The sequence below is a fragment of the Bufo bufo genome, chromosome 5 (genome assembly GCF_905171765.1).
Source record: "Bufo bufo chromosome 5, aBufBuf1.1, whole genome shotgun sequence".
Classification (NCBI taxonomy): Eukaryota; Metazoa; Chordata; class Amphibia; order Anura; family Bufonidae; genus Bufo; species Bufo bufo.
In genome coordinates, this window is record NC_053393.1 from 451865340 (window position 1) to 451883659 (window position 18320).

Here is an 18320-nt window from a genome sequence, read left to right on the forward strand (position 1 = left end):
CACCACTGAAAAATTTGGCACATCTTCTGCCTGTCTCGTTTAGGTTCATGGTCTCTTATTGTTAAGGTTCATCCAGACCAACGTAAGGGTTCCATTCCTGTGCTGCAGACCGCAAATAGCAGTCCACACTGCACGGGCACTGGTCGTGTGAAATCCGTGCTGTGGATGCGGACACATTGACTTGAATGGATCTGCGCTACAAAGTGCTTCTGTGGGCTTTCAGATCCGTGCCTCTGCACCGCAGAAGATAGGACCTATCTTTTGCAGTGCAGAGGCACAGATCTGAAAGCCCACAGAAGCGCTTCATAGCGTTCCATGGGCTTCTGATCCGTGCCTCCATTACGCAAAAGATAGGACATGTCCTATCTTTTACTGTATTTTGCGGAACGCAGAGCTGTTCAAGTCAATGGGCCAGATTTATCATTCCTCTGACAGCTCACTCCACTTTAACATATGGCTAAAGTCAGTTTTAGCCAAGTCAGATTTATGATCGGCCCTTTAAGACTGTAATAAATGTGGTTTGATGGTAGCAGTTTATCCTTCAGTAAGCAGCTTTACAAAAAGTCGCACATCTTTACGAAAAAGTCGCACGTCTTTACGAAAAAGTCGCATGTTCTATTAAAAAGTTTTATAAGATAAGCATGGTCCTCACTGGAGTGAAATTGGGACTTTTTTGCGACTTTTTTAAATAGTCCCAATAGTAAATCTGTCTAGAGATTAATTTACATAAGAAAACACGCCCACTTTCAGAAAACTGGCGAGCATAGTGCAGAGCAGAAAAAAGTCGCAAATTTGTGCGCAGTTTTAGCGTTTGGGACTTTTTGGGGACTTTTTCACTCCATTATTCTGACCTGAGCTAATGATAAATCTGGCCCAATGGGTCCACATCTGCAGCTCGTTTTGCACACAGCCTGTGCGTGTATATTGCGGACCCGGTGTTTGCGGTCCGCAATACGGGCACAGACCCCCTACTGTCGTGTAAATGGGCCCTTAGCCTGTATTAATAAATCTAACCAACTTTATCTGAGTATTATTGCAAAGAGCTGTATTAACACATGCCCACTTAGTGGCATATTGTACCGGTAATTGGATTGAAGCGGCATGAAAAATGGGGGTCATTTATCAAACTGGTGTAAAGTAGAACTGGCTTAGTTGCCCATAGCAACCAATCAGATTCCTCCTATTATTTTCCAAAGAAGCTGTCCAAAATGAAAGGTGAAATCTGACTGGTTGCTATGGGCACCTAAGCCAGTTCTACTTTACACCAGTTTGATAAATGACCCCCAATGTTTATATCCATTGTGTTACAGACAATTATTTCTATATAGGAGTGTTGCACAGTATTATATGTAGCAAACAATAAATGCAAAAGCAACATGTCCATAGGAAACACAACTTTAAATTAAGAAACCAGTAATATGCCCTAATAAAACTAAAGGAGCAATTGCATCCACTAAACAGTTCCCTGATGTGCAGTTAGGAGGACCGAAATACATTTTTGCTCAGTGTATACTTTATCCTTTAGATGTCAGAACTTCTGCTCCAGTGACAAAATGTTGATGATATGCGACAGGGAACAGGGTGGTCCTTCCCGGAAGCTCCCTATTTACACCCCTCTGCCCTGGTTATTTCATTTTATAGTCTTCCCTGTGTTGTCACAAAAATGGCCACCACCAGCTTCTTCGACTACCTATTGGAAGTTTGAGACACTCCCCCCTCTGCTCCTGGACAGCGTCCAATCAGCATTGCCTCCAGGGCTTTGTCAGAACGTGCTGCTCTGTGGTCACTGCCTCCTCAGCTACGGAACCACGTAACTGATGCTCAAAAGACGCTGCAGAGGAGCGATTGACACAGCACTGAGGGCAGCAACAGGAGTTCCGCCGGGAACGCAAGGGGGATGGCCATTTCTAAAAGGTATTTTTTAGTCATTGGCTACAGGCACAATTATGATCTTGTTTTAAAGCTAAAATCTATGCTTTTAAACAAGACCATGGCATTCACCCTGCTACATTGCAAGATACAGCTCACTCTCAGAAACAGGTTCCTCCCGGTCAGATTTCTAATAATAATAAATCCTACCTATCACTTTGATCTTTGCCTTGTTTAAAACTTAGATTCCATTCACACACGAAAAAAATAAAAATAAACTACATACATGTATAATTATTTAACGGAGCTTCTCAGAGTTTCTGCATGTTTTTAAATTTGAAGCCAATTCTACTGTACTTCTTGAAAAAAGCATACTTGCCTTCTCCACGTTGCTCCATTCCAGCTCCCTGATGCTCAGTAGTGACAAGTTCCCCAGTGGCAAGTATTTCAGCAGCGACAAACCACTTGTAGACACATCACTGCTGAGGCCATTCAATAGCTACAGCACCACACGAGACCCCATCCAACCAGAAGTTTTCCTAAGAGTATTGGAAGACTACTGAAGACAGCCAGGGAGCTGAATCGGAGCGGTGAGGAGCATGAGAGTTGTTTTTTTTTTCCCAACAGCTACAGCAGACAGGACTTCAAATTTAACATTGGACAAAAACTTGGAAAATCACATTTTATTTTATGATCATATATCTCAAATCTAAAAATAAGTTTCTGTCTGTCTATCTGTTCTTTATGCGCGACCAAACGACTGGAGCGATCTTCATCAAATTTGGCACACAGGTACATCAGGTGTCCGGGAAGGTTTTAGACCAGACCTCAGCTCTCTAAGACGTACCGTCCCTGAGATATTCCTGCATTAGCAAATAGAAGTCTGCAAGTCTCTCTCTTCATATCCCAACTGCCATACACACGGTCACATGTCCCTTATCAGCCAATAGAAGCTCGCAGGCCCTTAGTCTCCCCATACACACAGTTTTACTCCAGGTTTTCATAACAACCCAGCCATTTTTCTTCACTGCTGTAGGTCAGCTTTAGGCTGCAACATTGATGTCACAGGACAATTTTTATAATGATAGTCTATGGTGTTGCACTGTGACATGCTGCCCTGTGACGCGACTGTCGTGTCGCAGCATGTCGCAGTGCGACACCATAGCCTATCATTATAAAAATTGTTGAGACAAAATGTTGCGCGACACATGTCGTCGTGTAGCCCTAGCCTTAAAGGGGCAAGGCGCTGTGGAGGTCACTGTTAAAGGGGTGGGCACTGTGGAGGTCACTGTTAAAGGGGCGTTTACTGTGAATGTTACTGTTAAGGGGGCAGGGTACTGTGGCAGTCACTGTTAAAGGGACGGTGCTGTGGAGGTCTCTGTTAAGGGGCAGGGAACAGTGGAGGACACAGATAAGGGGACGGTCCCCTATGGAGGTCAGTGTTAAGGGGCAGGCTGCTGTATAGGTCACTGTTAAGGGGGCGGACCCCTGAGGAGGTCACTGTCAAAAGAGTGGGGTGCTGTGAAACTCACTGTTAAGGAGGCAGGCTGCTGTGAAGGTCAAAGTTAAGGGCATGTGCTGCTATGGAGATCCCATTTTAAGGAGGCGAGGCACTGTGGGGGGGTCATTGTTAAGGGGTGGGGAACTGTGGAGTTCACTGTTAAATGGGCGGGGTGCTGTAGAGGTCACTGTTATGGGGGATACTGTTGATATCTTTTAACGACACACACAAACATTAAAATAAATAGATTGAATATACCCGTGCGAAGCCGGGTCCTTCTGCTAGTCATATCATGTTACACATGCATGGTTTGCCTTTTCATTATGTGTGTCCCTTCTCTCTTCCCCTAGCTTCTGCTCTCTCTCTTGTCTCCTCCCCTCTTCTTCATTCTGGATTCACTCCTCATCTCAGCTACTTGCTCTGTTAGCTGCTCACAGCATGATTTTTTGACCTATCCATTTGTTCATCGGTGTATGATCTGCACAGTTTGGATTAAACTTCTTCACGATCTACAAGGTGTCGTTTGGATCGAGTCACTGTCCGCCAATTCACCTAAGATTATGGTTATCGCTATCTCAGCACAACTGTAAGTAAGTTACAGAGATCACATTGTAATGCTTAGACTGGAGAGGAAGAACAAGTCATATATATATATATATATATATATATATATATATATATATATATATATAAAGGAGTTGTTTGTCTGTCTGTCTGTTCTTTATGCACGACCAAACGACTGGACTGATCTTCACCAAATTTGGCACACAGGTACATCAGGTGTCCAGGATGGTCCCAGCTCTCTAGGACGTACCGTTCCTGAGATATTCACAAAAAATGACCTGCGTTAGCCAATACAAGCCTACAAGTCTCTCTCTTCATATCCCAACTGCCATACACACTGTCACATGTACCATATCAGCCAATAGAAGCTCGCAGGCCCTTAGTCTCCACATACACACAGTTTTACTTCAGGTTTCCATAACAAACCAGCCATTTTTCTTCACTGCACGACACATAGGGCACAACTGCACTGCTACATGTGTCGCACAACATTGATGTCGCGCGACAATTTTTATAATGACAGTCTATGGTGTTGCACTGCAACATGTGACATGCTGCGACTTTGGGTGGATTTTTTGCGACTTTCGTGTCGTAGCATGTCGCAGTGCGACACCATAGCATATCATTATAAAAATTGTTGAGACAAAATGTCACGCGACACATGTCGTTGTGTAGCTCTAGCATTAAAGGGGCAAGGCGCTGTGGAGGTCACTGTTAAGGGGCAGGGGCCACTATTAAAGGGGCAGCTGCTGTGGAGGTCACTATTAAAGGGGCGGGCACTGTAGAGGTCACTGTTAAAGGGGCGGGGTGCTGTAGGAGGTCACTGTTACGGGGAATACTGTTGATATCTTTTAACGACAAACAGAAGCATTAAATGAAACATACCCGTGCGCGTGTATATATATATATTTTTTTTTTTTTTTTTTTTCATATTCAACTATCTATATATCTAGAGACAGAGAGAGCACAGTCAGTACCTGGCAGTGTATGCAAATTCCACAAGCTGTTCGATGATGTCAGGTTCTGCATCTTTCAGCTCCACCTCATAGGACTTTGATTCAATCATGTTTGCTAATAAAAAAGACAAATATGTAAATCTATTTCAATATATTCATGTGTGAGATTAAGAGAAACAATAGACAGTGTAATGTTTTTCCGTCTGCAGCTGCTGTTCTCCTATTACAGACCCATATGGTGTCTTTTCCCAAGCTACTCACTGCAGGGCATGCTTATTATGTAAATGGATACAATGCCATGGCCGACTTCACAATAGTGGGCAGGAATAAAGGAAAAGCAAGGGTGATATAGGATGTGACGGGTGTATGGGGGACAATGAGGTTACTGGAAATGGTCACGTAGTGGTGTAAACTTACTGGTAAACATAAGGTTAAAAAAATGACTTGCAGCTGCCAAGACTACACGGTGAGCTGGGATTTTTCGATCTTGCACCATAAGGACAACATCACACAAGGTTTTCTGGAAGAAAAGTACCAAGAATAATAAGCACAATAATGGATAATCCCTATAGAGGCAATTTTCTGTAAAACACACAATGAAGGATTAAGTGATTGTCCCGAATAATGACAAACCTGCATTTACAAAACGGAATATGGAGATGACAAATTCTGAGTGGACCTTAGGGTACTTTCACACTTGCGGCAGAGGATTCCGGCAATTCGGATGCAAACTGATGGCATTTGTCAGACGGATCCGGATCCGTCTGACAAATGCATTGAAATACCGGATCAGTCTCTCCGGTGTCATCCGGAAAAACGGATCCGGTATAAATTCTTTTTGTATTATTAAAGGTCTGCGCATGCGCAGACCGGAAAGCCGCATCCGTTTTGCCAGAACACTTAATGCTGGATCTGGCACTAATACACTTCAATAAAAATTAATGCCGGATCCGACATTCCGGCAAGTGATCAGTATTTTTAGCCGGAGAGAAAACTGCAGCATGCTGCGGTATTTTCTCAGTCCAAAAAAAGTAAGAGGGACTGAACTGATGCATCCTGAACGGAATACTCTCCATTCAGAATGCATTACGATAAATCTGATCATTTTTTTCCGGTATTGAGCGCCTGTGACAGAACTCAATAATGGAAAACAAAAACGCTAGTGTGAAAGTTCTCTTAAAGGGGTTGTCCCATGAATAATGTGCTACAGTTTTCAAACCAGCACCTGGATCTGAATATTTGTATAAACTGCAAATAATAAAAAATGTATTATAGCTATTCAATTAAATGTATCTGTATAGCGCCACCTGCTGTTTGCTCTTTTTTTTTTTTCCTGTCCTGCTCACTGAGATAGAAGCACATGCTCAGTTCCACCCTTCGAGTGCTACTAGCTGAAGCAGACCGGAGCTGAGACAGGACACGCCCCCTAAAATGCCAGCTTGAAATAAATCTAGCAGAATAATTGGATTGATGAATGAGGAGATCTCTGGTCCCATGTGAGGTACAGGGCTAATTCTAGCTTTGTTAGACAGAGGTTGTCATGTACTATAGGATGTCAGATTTTCATATTTTTTTTATATGTTAATCATAAATCACAACCCCTTTAAAGGCACGCTTGTGAAGCTGAAATACACTGGAAACGTATTGGATGAGCACACATCAATACGGCACTGTTCACACTAACCTTATGACTTTTATAATGGAAGCCATGATACTGTGAAAGATTCATTGTATGATGGTGACTGAAAGACCACACCAACTGATAACGTGGTCAAGGTTTCATGGTCCTGAAAACAGAGCTGAACGCTGTGCCTTCCCGTCAACAGTAAAGAGAACCAACGGACATTGCCTGTTAACAGTAGTGTGCAAACAGCATCAGGCCTAGGAGCTAGTTCAGACTGATACAGCTCTTACTAAAAAGGAGCCTTAACCTTTCTTGATGAGGGGATTTTACGTTTTCCGCTCACCGTCTTCCCAGAGCCATAACATTTTTTATTTTTATTTTCACATAGCCGTATTAGGGCTTTTTTTATTTTTATTTTTTTGCAGGACAAGTTGTAATTTCTAAGGCCACCATTTAATATTGCAATGGATGTAGTGGGGAAAAAAATCCAAATGGGGTGGAATTAGAAAAAACAAACAAAAAAAAACAAAAAAACACTATGCCACAGTTTTACAAGATTATTATTATTTTTTTTTTTTATTTACGACGTTCACTATGCAGTAAAACTGACTTGTGCTTTTCATTCTACAGGTCAGTACGAATCCAGCGATACCACATATGTATAATTTTTATTGGGTTTTGACTTGAAAAATCTTTTTTTTTCTCTTGTCATTTTCTGAGCACAACTTTTTTTGTAGTTAAGTGTGCGGAGCTGTGTGAGGGCTCATTTTCTGTGGGGTGATCTGTACTTTTCATTGATACCATTCTGGGGGTGTACCATTTTTTGATCACTTTTTATTTAAATCTTTGTGGGAGGCGAAGCGGCCAACAAACAGTGAATCAGCCAATTTGACCCTTTTTTTTCCGTTTTGCCTTTTGCCATATGGGATAAATATTTTATATATATTTATAGTTTGATAGTACGGGCGTTTTTGCAAGCAGCGATACCCATGATGTGTATTTTTTTATTTTCATTTTGGGGAAGGGGGGTGTGATTTGAATTTTTATATTTTTCAAAACATTTTTTTTTTTTTTTTTTTTTTTTACACTTTTCTATAGTTCCCATAGGGAACTATAACAAGCAATCATTGAATTGCTATTCTCATAGACTCCAATGCATTAGCATTGGAGTCTATGATGATTTTACTTTGTGTCTATGGAGCCCTGTCACAGGCTGCTGCATACATGCGCTGGGTCCTCAGATTGCCTCATAGGGGAGTCGGAGCTAGGGATTGACCGATATGGATTTTTTTTTAGAGCCGATACCGATAATCTGAACTTTCAGGTCGATAATTTATACCGATATTTTATATCTCATAATATAGATTATATTAGTTGGTAGTCACTGAGGTGGTGGAAATGTGCATTTGGCACTAGTATATTATAAATGTAAATTATAAATTAATAAAGCCCAATTTATAATTTACATTTATAATATACTAGTGCCAAATGCCAACTTCCACACCATCCCCCCCTCCTCACTGACTTTATTAACCCCATCAGACCACAGATGAATAAAATAAAAATCTCCTCACCTCTCCTGCGCCACGGCTCCTCTTCATCTCCAGGTCTCGCTCCCCTGTGTTCTTTGGCCCGCGCTTCAGGTCATAGTGGGCGCACTACATCCTGACGCTGTACGGGGTCAGGACAGTGCAGCACGGTCCACATCAAAGACCAGAGAGGGTGAGTCCCGGAAGCGCCTTCTGCGCTTCTTACCCGCTCCCGGCAACCGATGCATACTAGTGCGCGCTTCCATAATGGAAGCACTCTCTAGTATTCGCTTTACACGCATTATCGGTATATCGGCAAGGTTAGATGCCGATAATAAACAAAATCCTGAATATCGGTACTTCTGATAATCGGTCGATCCCTAGTCAGAGCATACACGGAAGTGTGAGCTTCCGGTATTTCACGTGCTCAGATCCTGTGGTCAGGTTTGACCACTGCATCAGAGCGCTTAAATGTCCGATCGACAATAGCGCCAGTCGCGGATATTAGCTGCAGGTGCCTGCTGTATGAAACAGCAGGCACCCGGTTGCTATTGCACCCACTCTGTTCCGGAGTGGGAGCCATCTTTAGACCTGACATGTGAAGTACTATTGCGTCACATGTTGGGAAAGGGTTAAAGTGTCATACCAGGTGACTTTTCAGAATAAGCTGTAATGTCAGTGCAAATGAAGAGCAACACTACATATGACCACTATATGCCTTGTATTCTGCATTCTTCCCTGAGCTAGTGAGTGGAGACCAGCTGCTACGATGTCTCCCATACACAGCCCATAGCTAAAAGAGGAGATAAGACACTCAGAATGTTCCTGGTCTCCAAGTCTATAATTTTACACTGGGTAACATTAATGAGCTGCAGTTTCCATAGTGTCGACCATTTATCCAGTAAAACTAAATCACGTTCCATGAAACAAACAAAATAGCAAAGTATGTACCATATGACGTATTACACTTCACTGGATACTCCCAAATATAAAGGCCAATCGTAACTATTCCCAGGAGGGAATAAAGGGAGCTAAAACTTAATGTTTAATCAATATCAATTTAAAAAAAGCTACGTTACAAACAAGGAATTTTACATGCAAAGACTGAAAGACAGCAACCCGACTGGGGCCAAAACAACAATAGGATGGTACCTGATTTGCAACACATGAAAAGGAATGTTCTCACCAAACAGTAGATGCAGATGGAATAGGTGCTCCAGGAGATTTTCACAGGCACCCCGGATTGGTCACAGGTTGTCTAGATCCACTGGATATGGTGGACAGGAGTACCACTCAATGAAAAGATGCCGAAATATATTGGCTGTAGTGTAGATGGAGGTCAGGAGCGTCTCACCCTAAATAACCCTGTCCAGGGATGGGGTCTAGCAAAGCCCTGCCTACCTACACAGAGCACTTGCCCCAATAGGGGCGACCCCATCCGGATACCTGTCCTTGTACCCGGGCGGTATCCCTAATAAGCCCTTACGCAAGTAAGCTCCCGACGTGCCACGTTTCGTTCAACATGAACTCATCAGGAGAGTAATACGGAATCGGGTAAAGCAAAATTTAGGTTAAGATGCTAAGTATATAATGGTCCTAAGGCAAATGCGTCACTAAGTAAGCAGGTGGGCACTAGGACCTACAGTTGCATCAAAACAAAAGGGGGGGGGGTACAATATATCCCTAAGGCTCAGTCTAGACTAGTGCCCTGGACTGGCCTGACCTGGGGGCCAAAACCTAGGCGCACCAGTGGGTGAACATGCTAGGGTTAAAATATGGCCCTGGACAAATTGGTGCCCTCAGGTGGGGGATACGAATCTGGCTGTCAGCAGAGGTAAATGCCTAGTAGCGAGCTTTAAAAGGCTGCAGTCCACGCGCCGTATTCCCTGACCCGCCCACCTGATCATGTGGTCAGATCATGTGGCGTGTGACACGCGTCGCGTGGAATGCAGCGCAAAGCAACGCCACGCTCCACCGCGCGTGCGGGATAAGTAAACAAAGGGAGGTGTTCTGGATGCCTAGCAACCAGGACGCTCTGGGCGAAGCCCGAGCTCCTTATCTGCTGCTGAGGCACACACATAAGTGTGCCCTATGGTATCAACGGAGTTTGTTTGGCAATAGCTTATTCACAAGGTCAGTGAATGTTATAGGGTCAATGTATACTACAAGATGTATGAATGCAAGCTCTGCTCCTATCTGAAAAAAAATATATAAGCATATACGTGTATAAGGATTGGTATTGGCAGTTATGGAATGACACAGATACTATGGTACAAGGGTCAAATGAAGCAGCTAAAATTGAGCTGCTCATTTAGACCGAGTGGAGCCATAGTTTTGAGATAATAGATCCAGAGAGTCTCACGCTGGAGAATGTCGCGGTCCCAGTTACCTCCCCGCCAGGGGGAGGTACTCTATCAATTCCCATAAAGCGCACCCGAGCGTTTACCATTGTGGTGACTAAAGATATGATTGGCGACTGGTGTATCTTTAGCTTTAGATATATCATTAAGATGTTCGTAAATTCTCCTGTGGAACTCGCGGATGATCCTACCAACGTACTCCTTGCCACACTCGCAAGTTAAGCGGTAGATGACCCCGCGAGTTCTGCAATTGATGTAATGGTGAATGGTGTAATCCTTCCCTGTGATATTACTCCGGAAGGTTTTACCAGTCTGCAAGTGGCTACAGGCAATGCAGCCACTACATCTGTAGCAGCCTTTAATTTTTACCTGTAGCCACATGCGCCCAGCAGAGGATGGGGGTATATATATTCACTGGACACCAGCTTGTCACGGAGACTACGCCCTCGGCGATAAGTGAGGTGCGGGTAATCCCCCACAACCTCCTGCAAGTCTGGATCCATTGTGAGAAAACCCCAATTTCTGCGCACAACTTCACGAATCTCACTAGCCGCTCTATCATAAGTGGTGATCAGGCGGATTAACTTAGGGGTCTGTACGTTAGCAGGTCTAGGGGCCAGAAGATTAATCCTATCCTCCTGCAGTGCTGATCTGAACGCCCCTCTTAAGACCTTGTCCAGGTACCCCCGCTGGTGAAACCTAGTACGCAAGTCATCTGCTTGTTTGATAAATTCCCGTTTTGTGGAACAGTTCCTCTTGAGTCTGAGGTATTGCCCCTTGGGGATTCCCCTTTTCAGGGGAAAGGGATAGCTACTCTCCCACCTGAGCAGTGTATTGGTGGAAGTTGGTTTCCTATATACCGATGTATCTAATTCGCCTTCCTTGGTTTTAGTAATCAGTACATCAAGGAAAGGCAAAGTCACCTCATTAGTCTCAGATGTGAAGCGTAACCCGATGTGATTATCATTGAGCCCTTCCACTAGGGAGTTGAAAGAGACAGCGTCACTGTTCCAGATGATAAAAATATCATCAATGTAGCGCGCCCACAGTCCCACTGGCTCTATAGTGTTGGAGCGTTTCTCCGTAAAGACGGAGGGTTTCTTCCCACCAGCCCAGGAACAAATCAGCATACGATGGGGCACGAGGACTCCCCATCGCGGTGCCCCTGAGCTGGTGGTAGATCCTATTGTTAAAGGAAAATACATTTCTGGTCAGTGTGAATTCCAATAGGCGGAGGACAAAGATTGTGGGCGAGGTACTGACATCCCCGGGTCTGCAAGAAATGATCAACTGCTTTAATCCCCAAGGAATGCGAAATGCTGGAATATAAAGCTTCAACATCAATACTTGCAAGTAGACTATCCTTTTCTCCAAAAATCACTTCCAGACGCTTCAATAAGTCCGTGGTGTCGCGGGTATGGGATGGGTGTGCCGTCACAAAGGGGGATAAAATCTGATCAATATAGACCCCCACGTTTTGACAGAGAATTCCCACCCCCGACATTATTGAGGCAACCATTAAGGGGATTAGTCCCTTTGTGTAATTTCGGGAGGCAGTAGAAGGTAGACATACGGGGGTAGGACGGGAATAAAAAGTTGTAATTCTCCTCAGTAATATGCTGTGAAAGTTTGGCCTCATCCAAAATGCTTTTAAGCTCGTGCCTAAAATCATCGGTAGGGTCCCGGGGCAATATTTCATAAGTTAATGGATCATGAAGTAGAGATTCGCACATAACTCTGTATTGATCGTGATCAATGACCACCGTATTATCCCCCATATTTGAGGGTTTAATTATTATAGACCGGATGCTTTCAAGGTTTAAAATGGCGGTGGTCTGGGCACGATCAAGATTAGAGAAGCGAGGAGGGCCGTAATTCCTTAATTTGATGTGAAACCATATCAAGAAAGACATCAACACAGGATAGCTCAGCTGTGGTGGGTGGCATTTTATTGCTCTTTGATTTTAAATCTGTGAAAGGACCCATGCCTTCCTGATGTTCTGATTCCCTTTCAAGATCATAAAGTAAGCGTCCATCAGATAAAATGTCCATAGGGATACCAAGTTCGTGACACTGTCTCCTCTACTGGTGTTTAAAGTATTTGTGCCAACGAAGCTTGCGAGCAAAGAAGTTCAAGTCCTTGATAATATCGAATGTATTAAAATAAGGGGTGGGCACAAATGAGAGGCCTAGTTCGAGCACACAGGTTTCAATAGCACTAAGGGGGCGGGAAGACAAATTGACTACCTGGGGTCCTAGGGGTTTTGGGGGGGGGGGCTGAGTACGGGTGTGCAGCGGATAAACCGGAGGTGGGTTGAGTTGGCTCTGGTTCTGGACTGGTCCCCCTAAAAAAAGTCGGTGCCTCCCTCTTAGTCCTCCTCTTCCATGTTACAAGCACCTCCAGGGATATCAAATTTATTACACACTTTTGCGTTATCTGCAAACAGGCAAACCTTACGTACCAAAAAAATTGGAGTCAAGCATATTCCCTTTCACAACCTCATTTTCTGATTGTAGCTTATTTATTTCATTTACTTGGTTATGAGGACAGCCTTTTTGCCTGAGCGGCTTTTAAAAGGGAACCCATCACCTTCCAAATGCAGTGCAATTTGCAGGCAGTATGCCATAAAGCAGAATGAGCTGAACAGACTGATATACAGATTGTTTGAAAAGATTTAGTAAAACTAACATTTTATTCATTTAAAGGTCCGTTCATACAACCGTTTCTGTTTTGCAGACCACAAACCATGGATCCACAAAACGCAGACACCAGCCGTGTGCACATCACATCTCAGTGTGGACTTTAACGAGTCTACAATCCGCAAGATGCGGCAGAGAATGTCCGCATGGACCGGGAAGCACACCGAAGGGCATTCGTGCATTATCCGGGCCCACTCATTCATGTAGACAGCAAGACACTGTACAACACTGAGCATTCCCCAGACTTGAACCCAATTGAGCATCTGTGGAACCACCTTGATCGTCATGTTCGCTCTATGGATCCTTTCCTACACACTCTCCAGAAGTTGTGGGATGCCCTGCAGTCAGCATGGCTCTAGATACCCATGACAACTACCAGGACTATACTGAGTCACTCCCAGTCTACTGTCCGTGCTGCACATGGTGGTCACAATGGATATTAGCTGGTGGCCATTAGCAGAGGTCGCACTAAATTTTTTACTCCTCTTACCAATTTTGAGGATTATTTTTAGTTGAGGAGGAGTACGAAGGTTGCAGTAATACAAATACATGATGTGTAGGACTACAATTGCTCACATCTGTGTCTATGATGCTTGTACAGACGTTATTGCGACCTCTGGTCATTAACCTCTTACGGACACAGGGCGTAAAGGTACGTCCTGTGTAGTTCCGATCACCGCCGCGCGGCGGGCGGTGATCGGAACTGGGTGCCTACTGAAATCAATCAGCAGGCCCCCTGGGTCAATGCCGAGGGGGGTCCTGTGACACGCCCCCCCGTGTTGGCGATCGCTGCAAACCGCAGGTCAATTCAGACCTGCAAGTTGCAGTGCTTTCGGAAGTTTCTGATCCCTGCGGTCCGTGACACTATGCTTGAAACGGCTGACATCATCACACAGATGTCAGTCGTTTAACCCCTTCCATGCCGCGGTCCGTAGGGACCGCTGTATGGAAGGGGCTAACAGGGAGGGAGCTCCCTCCCTCTCCCATCGGGGGCTGCTGTGCCTTTTCAGCCCCCGATTCTTGACGGGATCACAGAGGGAGGGGGCCCCCCTCCCCATCACCCGCTGCTCTGTTGTGGCAGTGAGTGATGGTTACCATGGCAACCGGACACCTTCACAGGCTTCCGACTGTCCATGGTGCTGATCAGACTTCTGCTAAAGGCAGAAGTCTGATCAGACTAAGTAAAGTGAAAATGAAGTACAGTACACTATATAGTGTACTGTATTGTATTATACAGACATCAGACCCACTGGATCTTCAAGAACCAAGTGGGTCTGGGTAAAAAAAAAAAAAAAAAACACTCATCACTGATTAAAAATAAAAAATTCCCTACACGTTTGATATCACCGCATCCGTATCGACCTGATCTATAAAACGGTCATGTTACTTTCCCCGCACGGTAAACGCCATAAAAAATAAAAACTATGATGAAATTGAAATTTTGCCCACCTTACTTCCCAAAAAAGGTAATAAAAGTGATCAAAAATGTCGTATGTACGCCTAAATAGTACCAAACCGTCACCTCATCCCGCAAAAAATGAGCCCCTACATGAGACAATGGCCCAAAAAAATAAATAAAAAAATGGGGTCACTTTTTTGGAGTTTCTACTCTAGGGGTACATCAGGGGGCTTCAAATGGGACATGGTTTCTAAAAACCAATCTAGCAAAATCTGCCTTCCAGAAACCATATGGTGTTCCTTTCCTTCTGCGCCCTGCCGTGTGGCCATACAGCAGTTTACAACCACATATGGGGTGTTTCTTTAAACTACAGAATCAGGGCAATAAATATTTAGTTTTGTATGGCAGTAAACCCTTGCTTTGTTACTGGAAAAAATGGAAAATTTGCCCAAAAATTTAAATTCTGAAATTTCATCTCCATTTGCCAATACCTCTTGTGAAACACCTAAAGGGTTAACAAAGTTTGAAAAAATCTGTTTTGATTACCTTGAGGGGCGCAGTTTCCAAAACGGGGTCATTTTTGGGTGGTTTCTATTATGTAAGCCTCACAAAGTGACTTCAGATCTGAACTGGTCCTTAAAAAGTGGGTTTTGGAAAATTTCAGAAAAGTTTCAAGATTTGCTTCTAAACTTCTAAGGGTATTTTCACACTTGCGGCAGGACGGATCCGACAGGCTGTTCACCCTGTCGGATCCGTCCGTCCGCTATTTCGCCGTACCGCCGCTCTGTCCCTATTGACTATAATGGGGATGGGGGAGGAGCTCCGGCGCAGTACGGCAGTTCGCGGTGAGAGGCCGCCGGACTAAAAAGTCGGACATGCAGGACTTTTAGTCCGGTGGCCTTTCGCCGTGCACTACCGTGCTGCGCCCCCGTCCCCATTATAGTCAATGGGGACGGAGCGGCGGTCTGGCGAAATAGCGGAAGGACGGATCAGACAGGGTGAACAGCCTGTCGGATCCGTCCTGCTGCAAGTGTGAAAGTACCCTAAGCCTTGTAACGTCCCCAAAAAATAAAATGGCATTCCCAAAATGATCCAAACATGAAGTAGACATATGGGGAATGTAAAGTAATAACTATTTTTGGAGGTATTACTATGTATTATAGAAGTAGAGAAATTGAAACTTGGAAATTTGCTAGTTTTTGGTAAATTTGGTATTTTTTTATAAATAGAAATAAAAAATTTTGACTCCATTTTACCAGTGTCATGAAGTACAATATGTGACGAAAAAACAATCTCAGAATGGCCTGGATAAGTAAAAGCGTTTTAAAGTTATTTACACAAAGTGACATTGGTCAGATTTGCAAAAAATGGCCTGGTCATTAAGGTGAAAAAGAGCCCGATCCATAAGGGGTTAAAGTGGTCACGATACCAACATTTTTATTCGATTTTGATACCAAGAAAAAGTATTGCGATACTCGATACCACCGAGCAACATGAGGTTAATGTGTATTTGTGGTTTTTTTTGGTCAAAATATCGATTGCCCTCATCACATAATGGATCACATGGGGTTAATGATGGAGTTACTTACTATTAATGTCAGACACATGGCTTTATTAATTTAAACTTCTATGTGCCTCAAATGATTAGTAAATACCTCCATCGAGTACCTCACATTAACCCCATGTTGTCCATTATTTGAGGAGGTAGTTGACAGGCTCATTCACACGACCGTAGGCTGACCGTGCCCGTATTGCAGACGGCAAAATGCAAGATACGGCCGGGAGGCAAGGATTGGAAGCCCACGGAAGCACTATGTAGTGCAATACATGTCCTATCTTTTGCCTTATATTGCAGCTCATGGACCCATTCAAGCCAATGGGTCAGCACCGCAATACGGGATTCACACTGCCAGTGCCCTTGCATTACGGACGGCCTATGGTCGTGTGAATGAGCCCTTAACATGAGGCACATGGAGTTATTAATTTGGACCTCCATGTGCCTCACATTAATAGTAAGTGATGCTATTATTAACCCCATGTTGCCCATTATATGAGGTATATGATGAGGTCACTGTTAGGGTGCATTCACACAACCGTACGTATTTTTGCTCTGCATCTGATCCGCATTTTTTGTGGATTGGATGCAAACCCATTTATTTCAATAGGGCCGCAAACAATTAGGACAGCATCTATACTGCAGCCCCGCAAAAAAAAGAAACACGTCCTATTCTTTTCAGAACTTTTAAATCATTTCAGAACTTTTTCCACCTTTAATGTGATCAATAAACTGTACAACTCAATTGAAAAACAAACTGAAATCTTTGAGGTGGAGGGAAGAAGAAAAAAACGAAACTAAAACGTGGTTGCATAAGTGTGCACACCCTCTTATGACTGGGGATGTATCTGTGTTCAGAATTAAGCAATCACGTTCAAAATTATGTTAAATAGGAGTCAGCATACACCTGCCATCATTTAAAGGGGTTCTGCACTTTGATTCAACTGATGATCTATCCTCTGGATAGATCAGCATCTGATCAGCGGGGGTCCGACACCCAGGGCCCCCGCCGATCAGCTGTTTGAGAAGGCAGCAGCGCCGCAGCCTTCTCACTGTTTACCGCCGGCCCAGTGACGTCACGACTAGTATCAACTTCCCTGGGCGGGGCTAAGCTCCATTCAAGTGAACAGAGCTTAGCCCCGCCCAGCCAAGTTGATACTAGTCGTGACGTCACTGGGCCGGCGGTAAACAGTGAGAAGGCCGCGGCGCTGCTGCCTTCTCAAACAGCTGATCGGCGGGGGTCCGGGGTGTCGGACCCCCGCCGATCAGATGCTGATGATCTATCGAGAGGATAGATCATCAGTTTAAACAAAGTGCAGAACCCCTTTAACCACCTCCGGACCGCCGTACGCAGCGACGCGTCCTGGAGGTGGTTGATTGATTCCGCCTGGACGCGCCGGCGCGTCCTCTCGCGAGACGCGAGATTTCCTGTGAACGCGCGCAGGCGCGCGCGTTCACAGGATCGGAAGGTAAGCGAGTGGATCTCCAGCCTGCCAGCGGCGATCGTTCGCTGGCAGGCTGGAGATGTGATTTTTTTTAACCCCTAACAGGTATATTAGACGCTGTTTTGATAACAGCGTCTAATATACCTGCTACCTGGTCCTTTGGTGGTCCCTTTTGTTTGGATCGACCACCAGAGGACACAGGTAGCTCAGCAATATGTAGCACCAAACTACACTACACCCCCCCCCTGTCACTTATTAACCCCTTATTAGCCCCTGATCACCCCATATAGACTCCCTGATCACCCCCCTGTCATTGATTACCCCCCTGTCATTGATCACCCCCCTGTAAAGCTCCATTCAGACGTCCGCATGATTTTTACGGATCCACTGATAGATGGATCGGATCCGCAAAACGCATACGGACGTCTGAATGGAGCCTTATAGGGGGGTGATCAATGACAGGGGGGTGATCACCCCATATAGACTCTCTGATCACCCCCCTGTCATTGATCACCCCCCTGTAAGGCTCCATTCAGACATTTTTTTGGCCCAAGTTAGCGGAAATTATTTTTTTTTTTCTTACAAAGTCTCATATTCCACTAACTTGTGTCAAAAAATAAAATCTCACATGAACTCACCATACCCCTCACGGAATCCAAATGCGTAAAATTTTTTAGACATTTATATTCCAGACTTCTTCTCACGCTTTAGGGCCCCTAGAATGCCAGGGCAGTATAAATACCCCACATGTGACCCCATTTCGGAAAGAAGACACCCCAAGGTATTCCGTGAGGGGCATATTGAGTCCATGAAAGATT

General features: G+C 44.4%; 1 protein-coding gene across 1 annotated transcript in view; it reads right to left on the reverse strand.

The window, feature by feature from the left end:
• Positions 1 to 18320, reverse strand: part of KLHL7 (kelch like family member 7) — a 78091-nt gene that overhangs the window by 47455 nt on the left and 12316 nt on the right. Inside the window, exons 2-3 of the mRNA XM_040433669.1 lie at positions 5308 to 5410; positions 4912 to 5005 (exon numbers count right to left, since the gene is read on the reverse strand). Of these exons, the coding sequence (XP_040289603.1) occupies positions 4912 to 5005; positions 5308 to 5410 (197 nt within the window). The remainder of the gene's footprint in view (positions 1 to 4911; positions 5006 to 5307; positions 5411 to 18320) is intronic.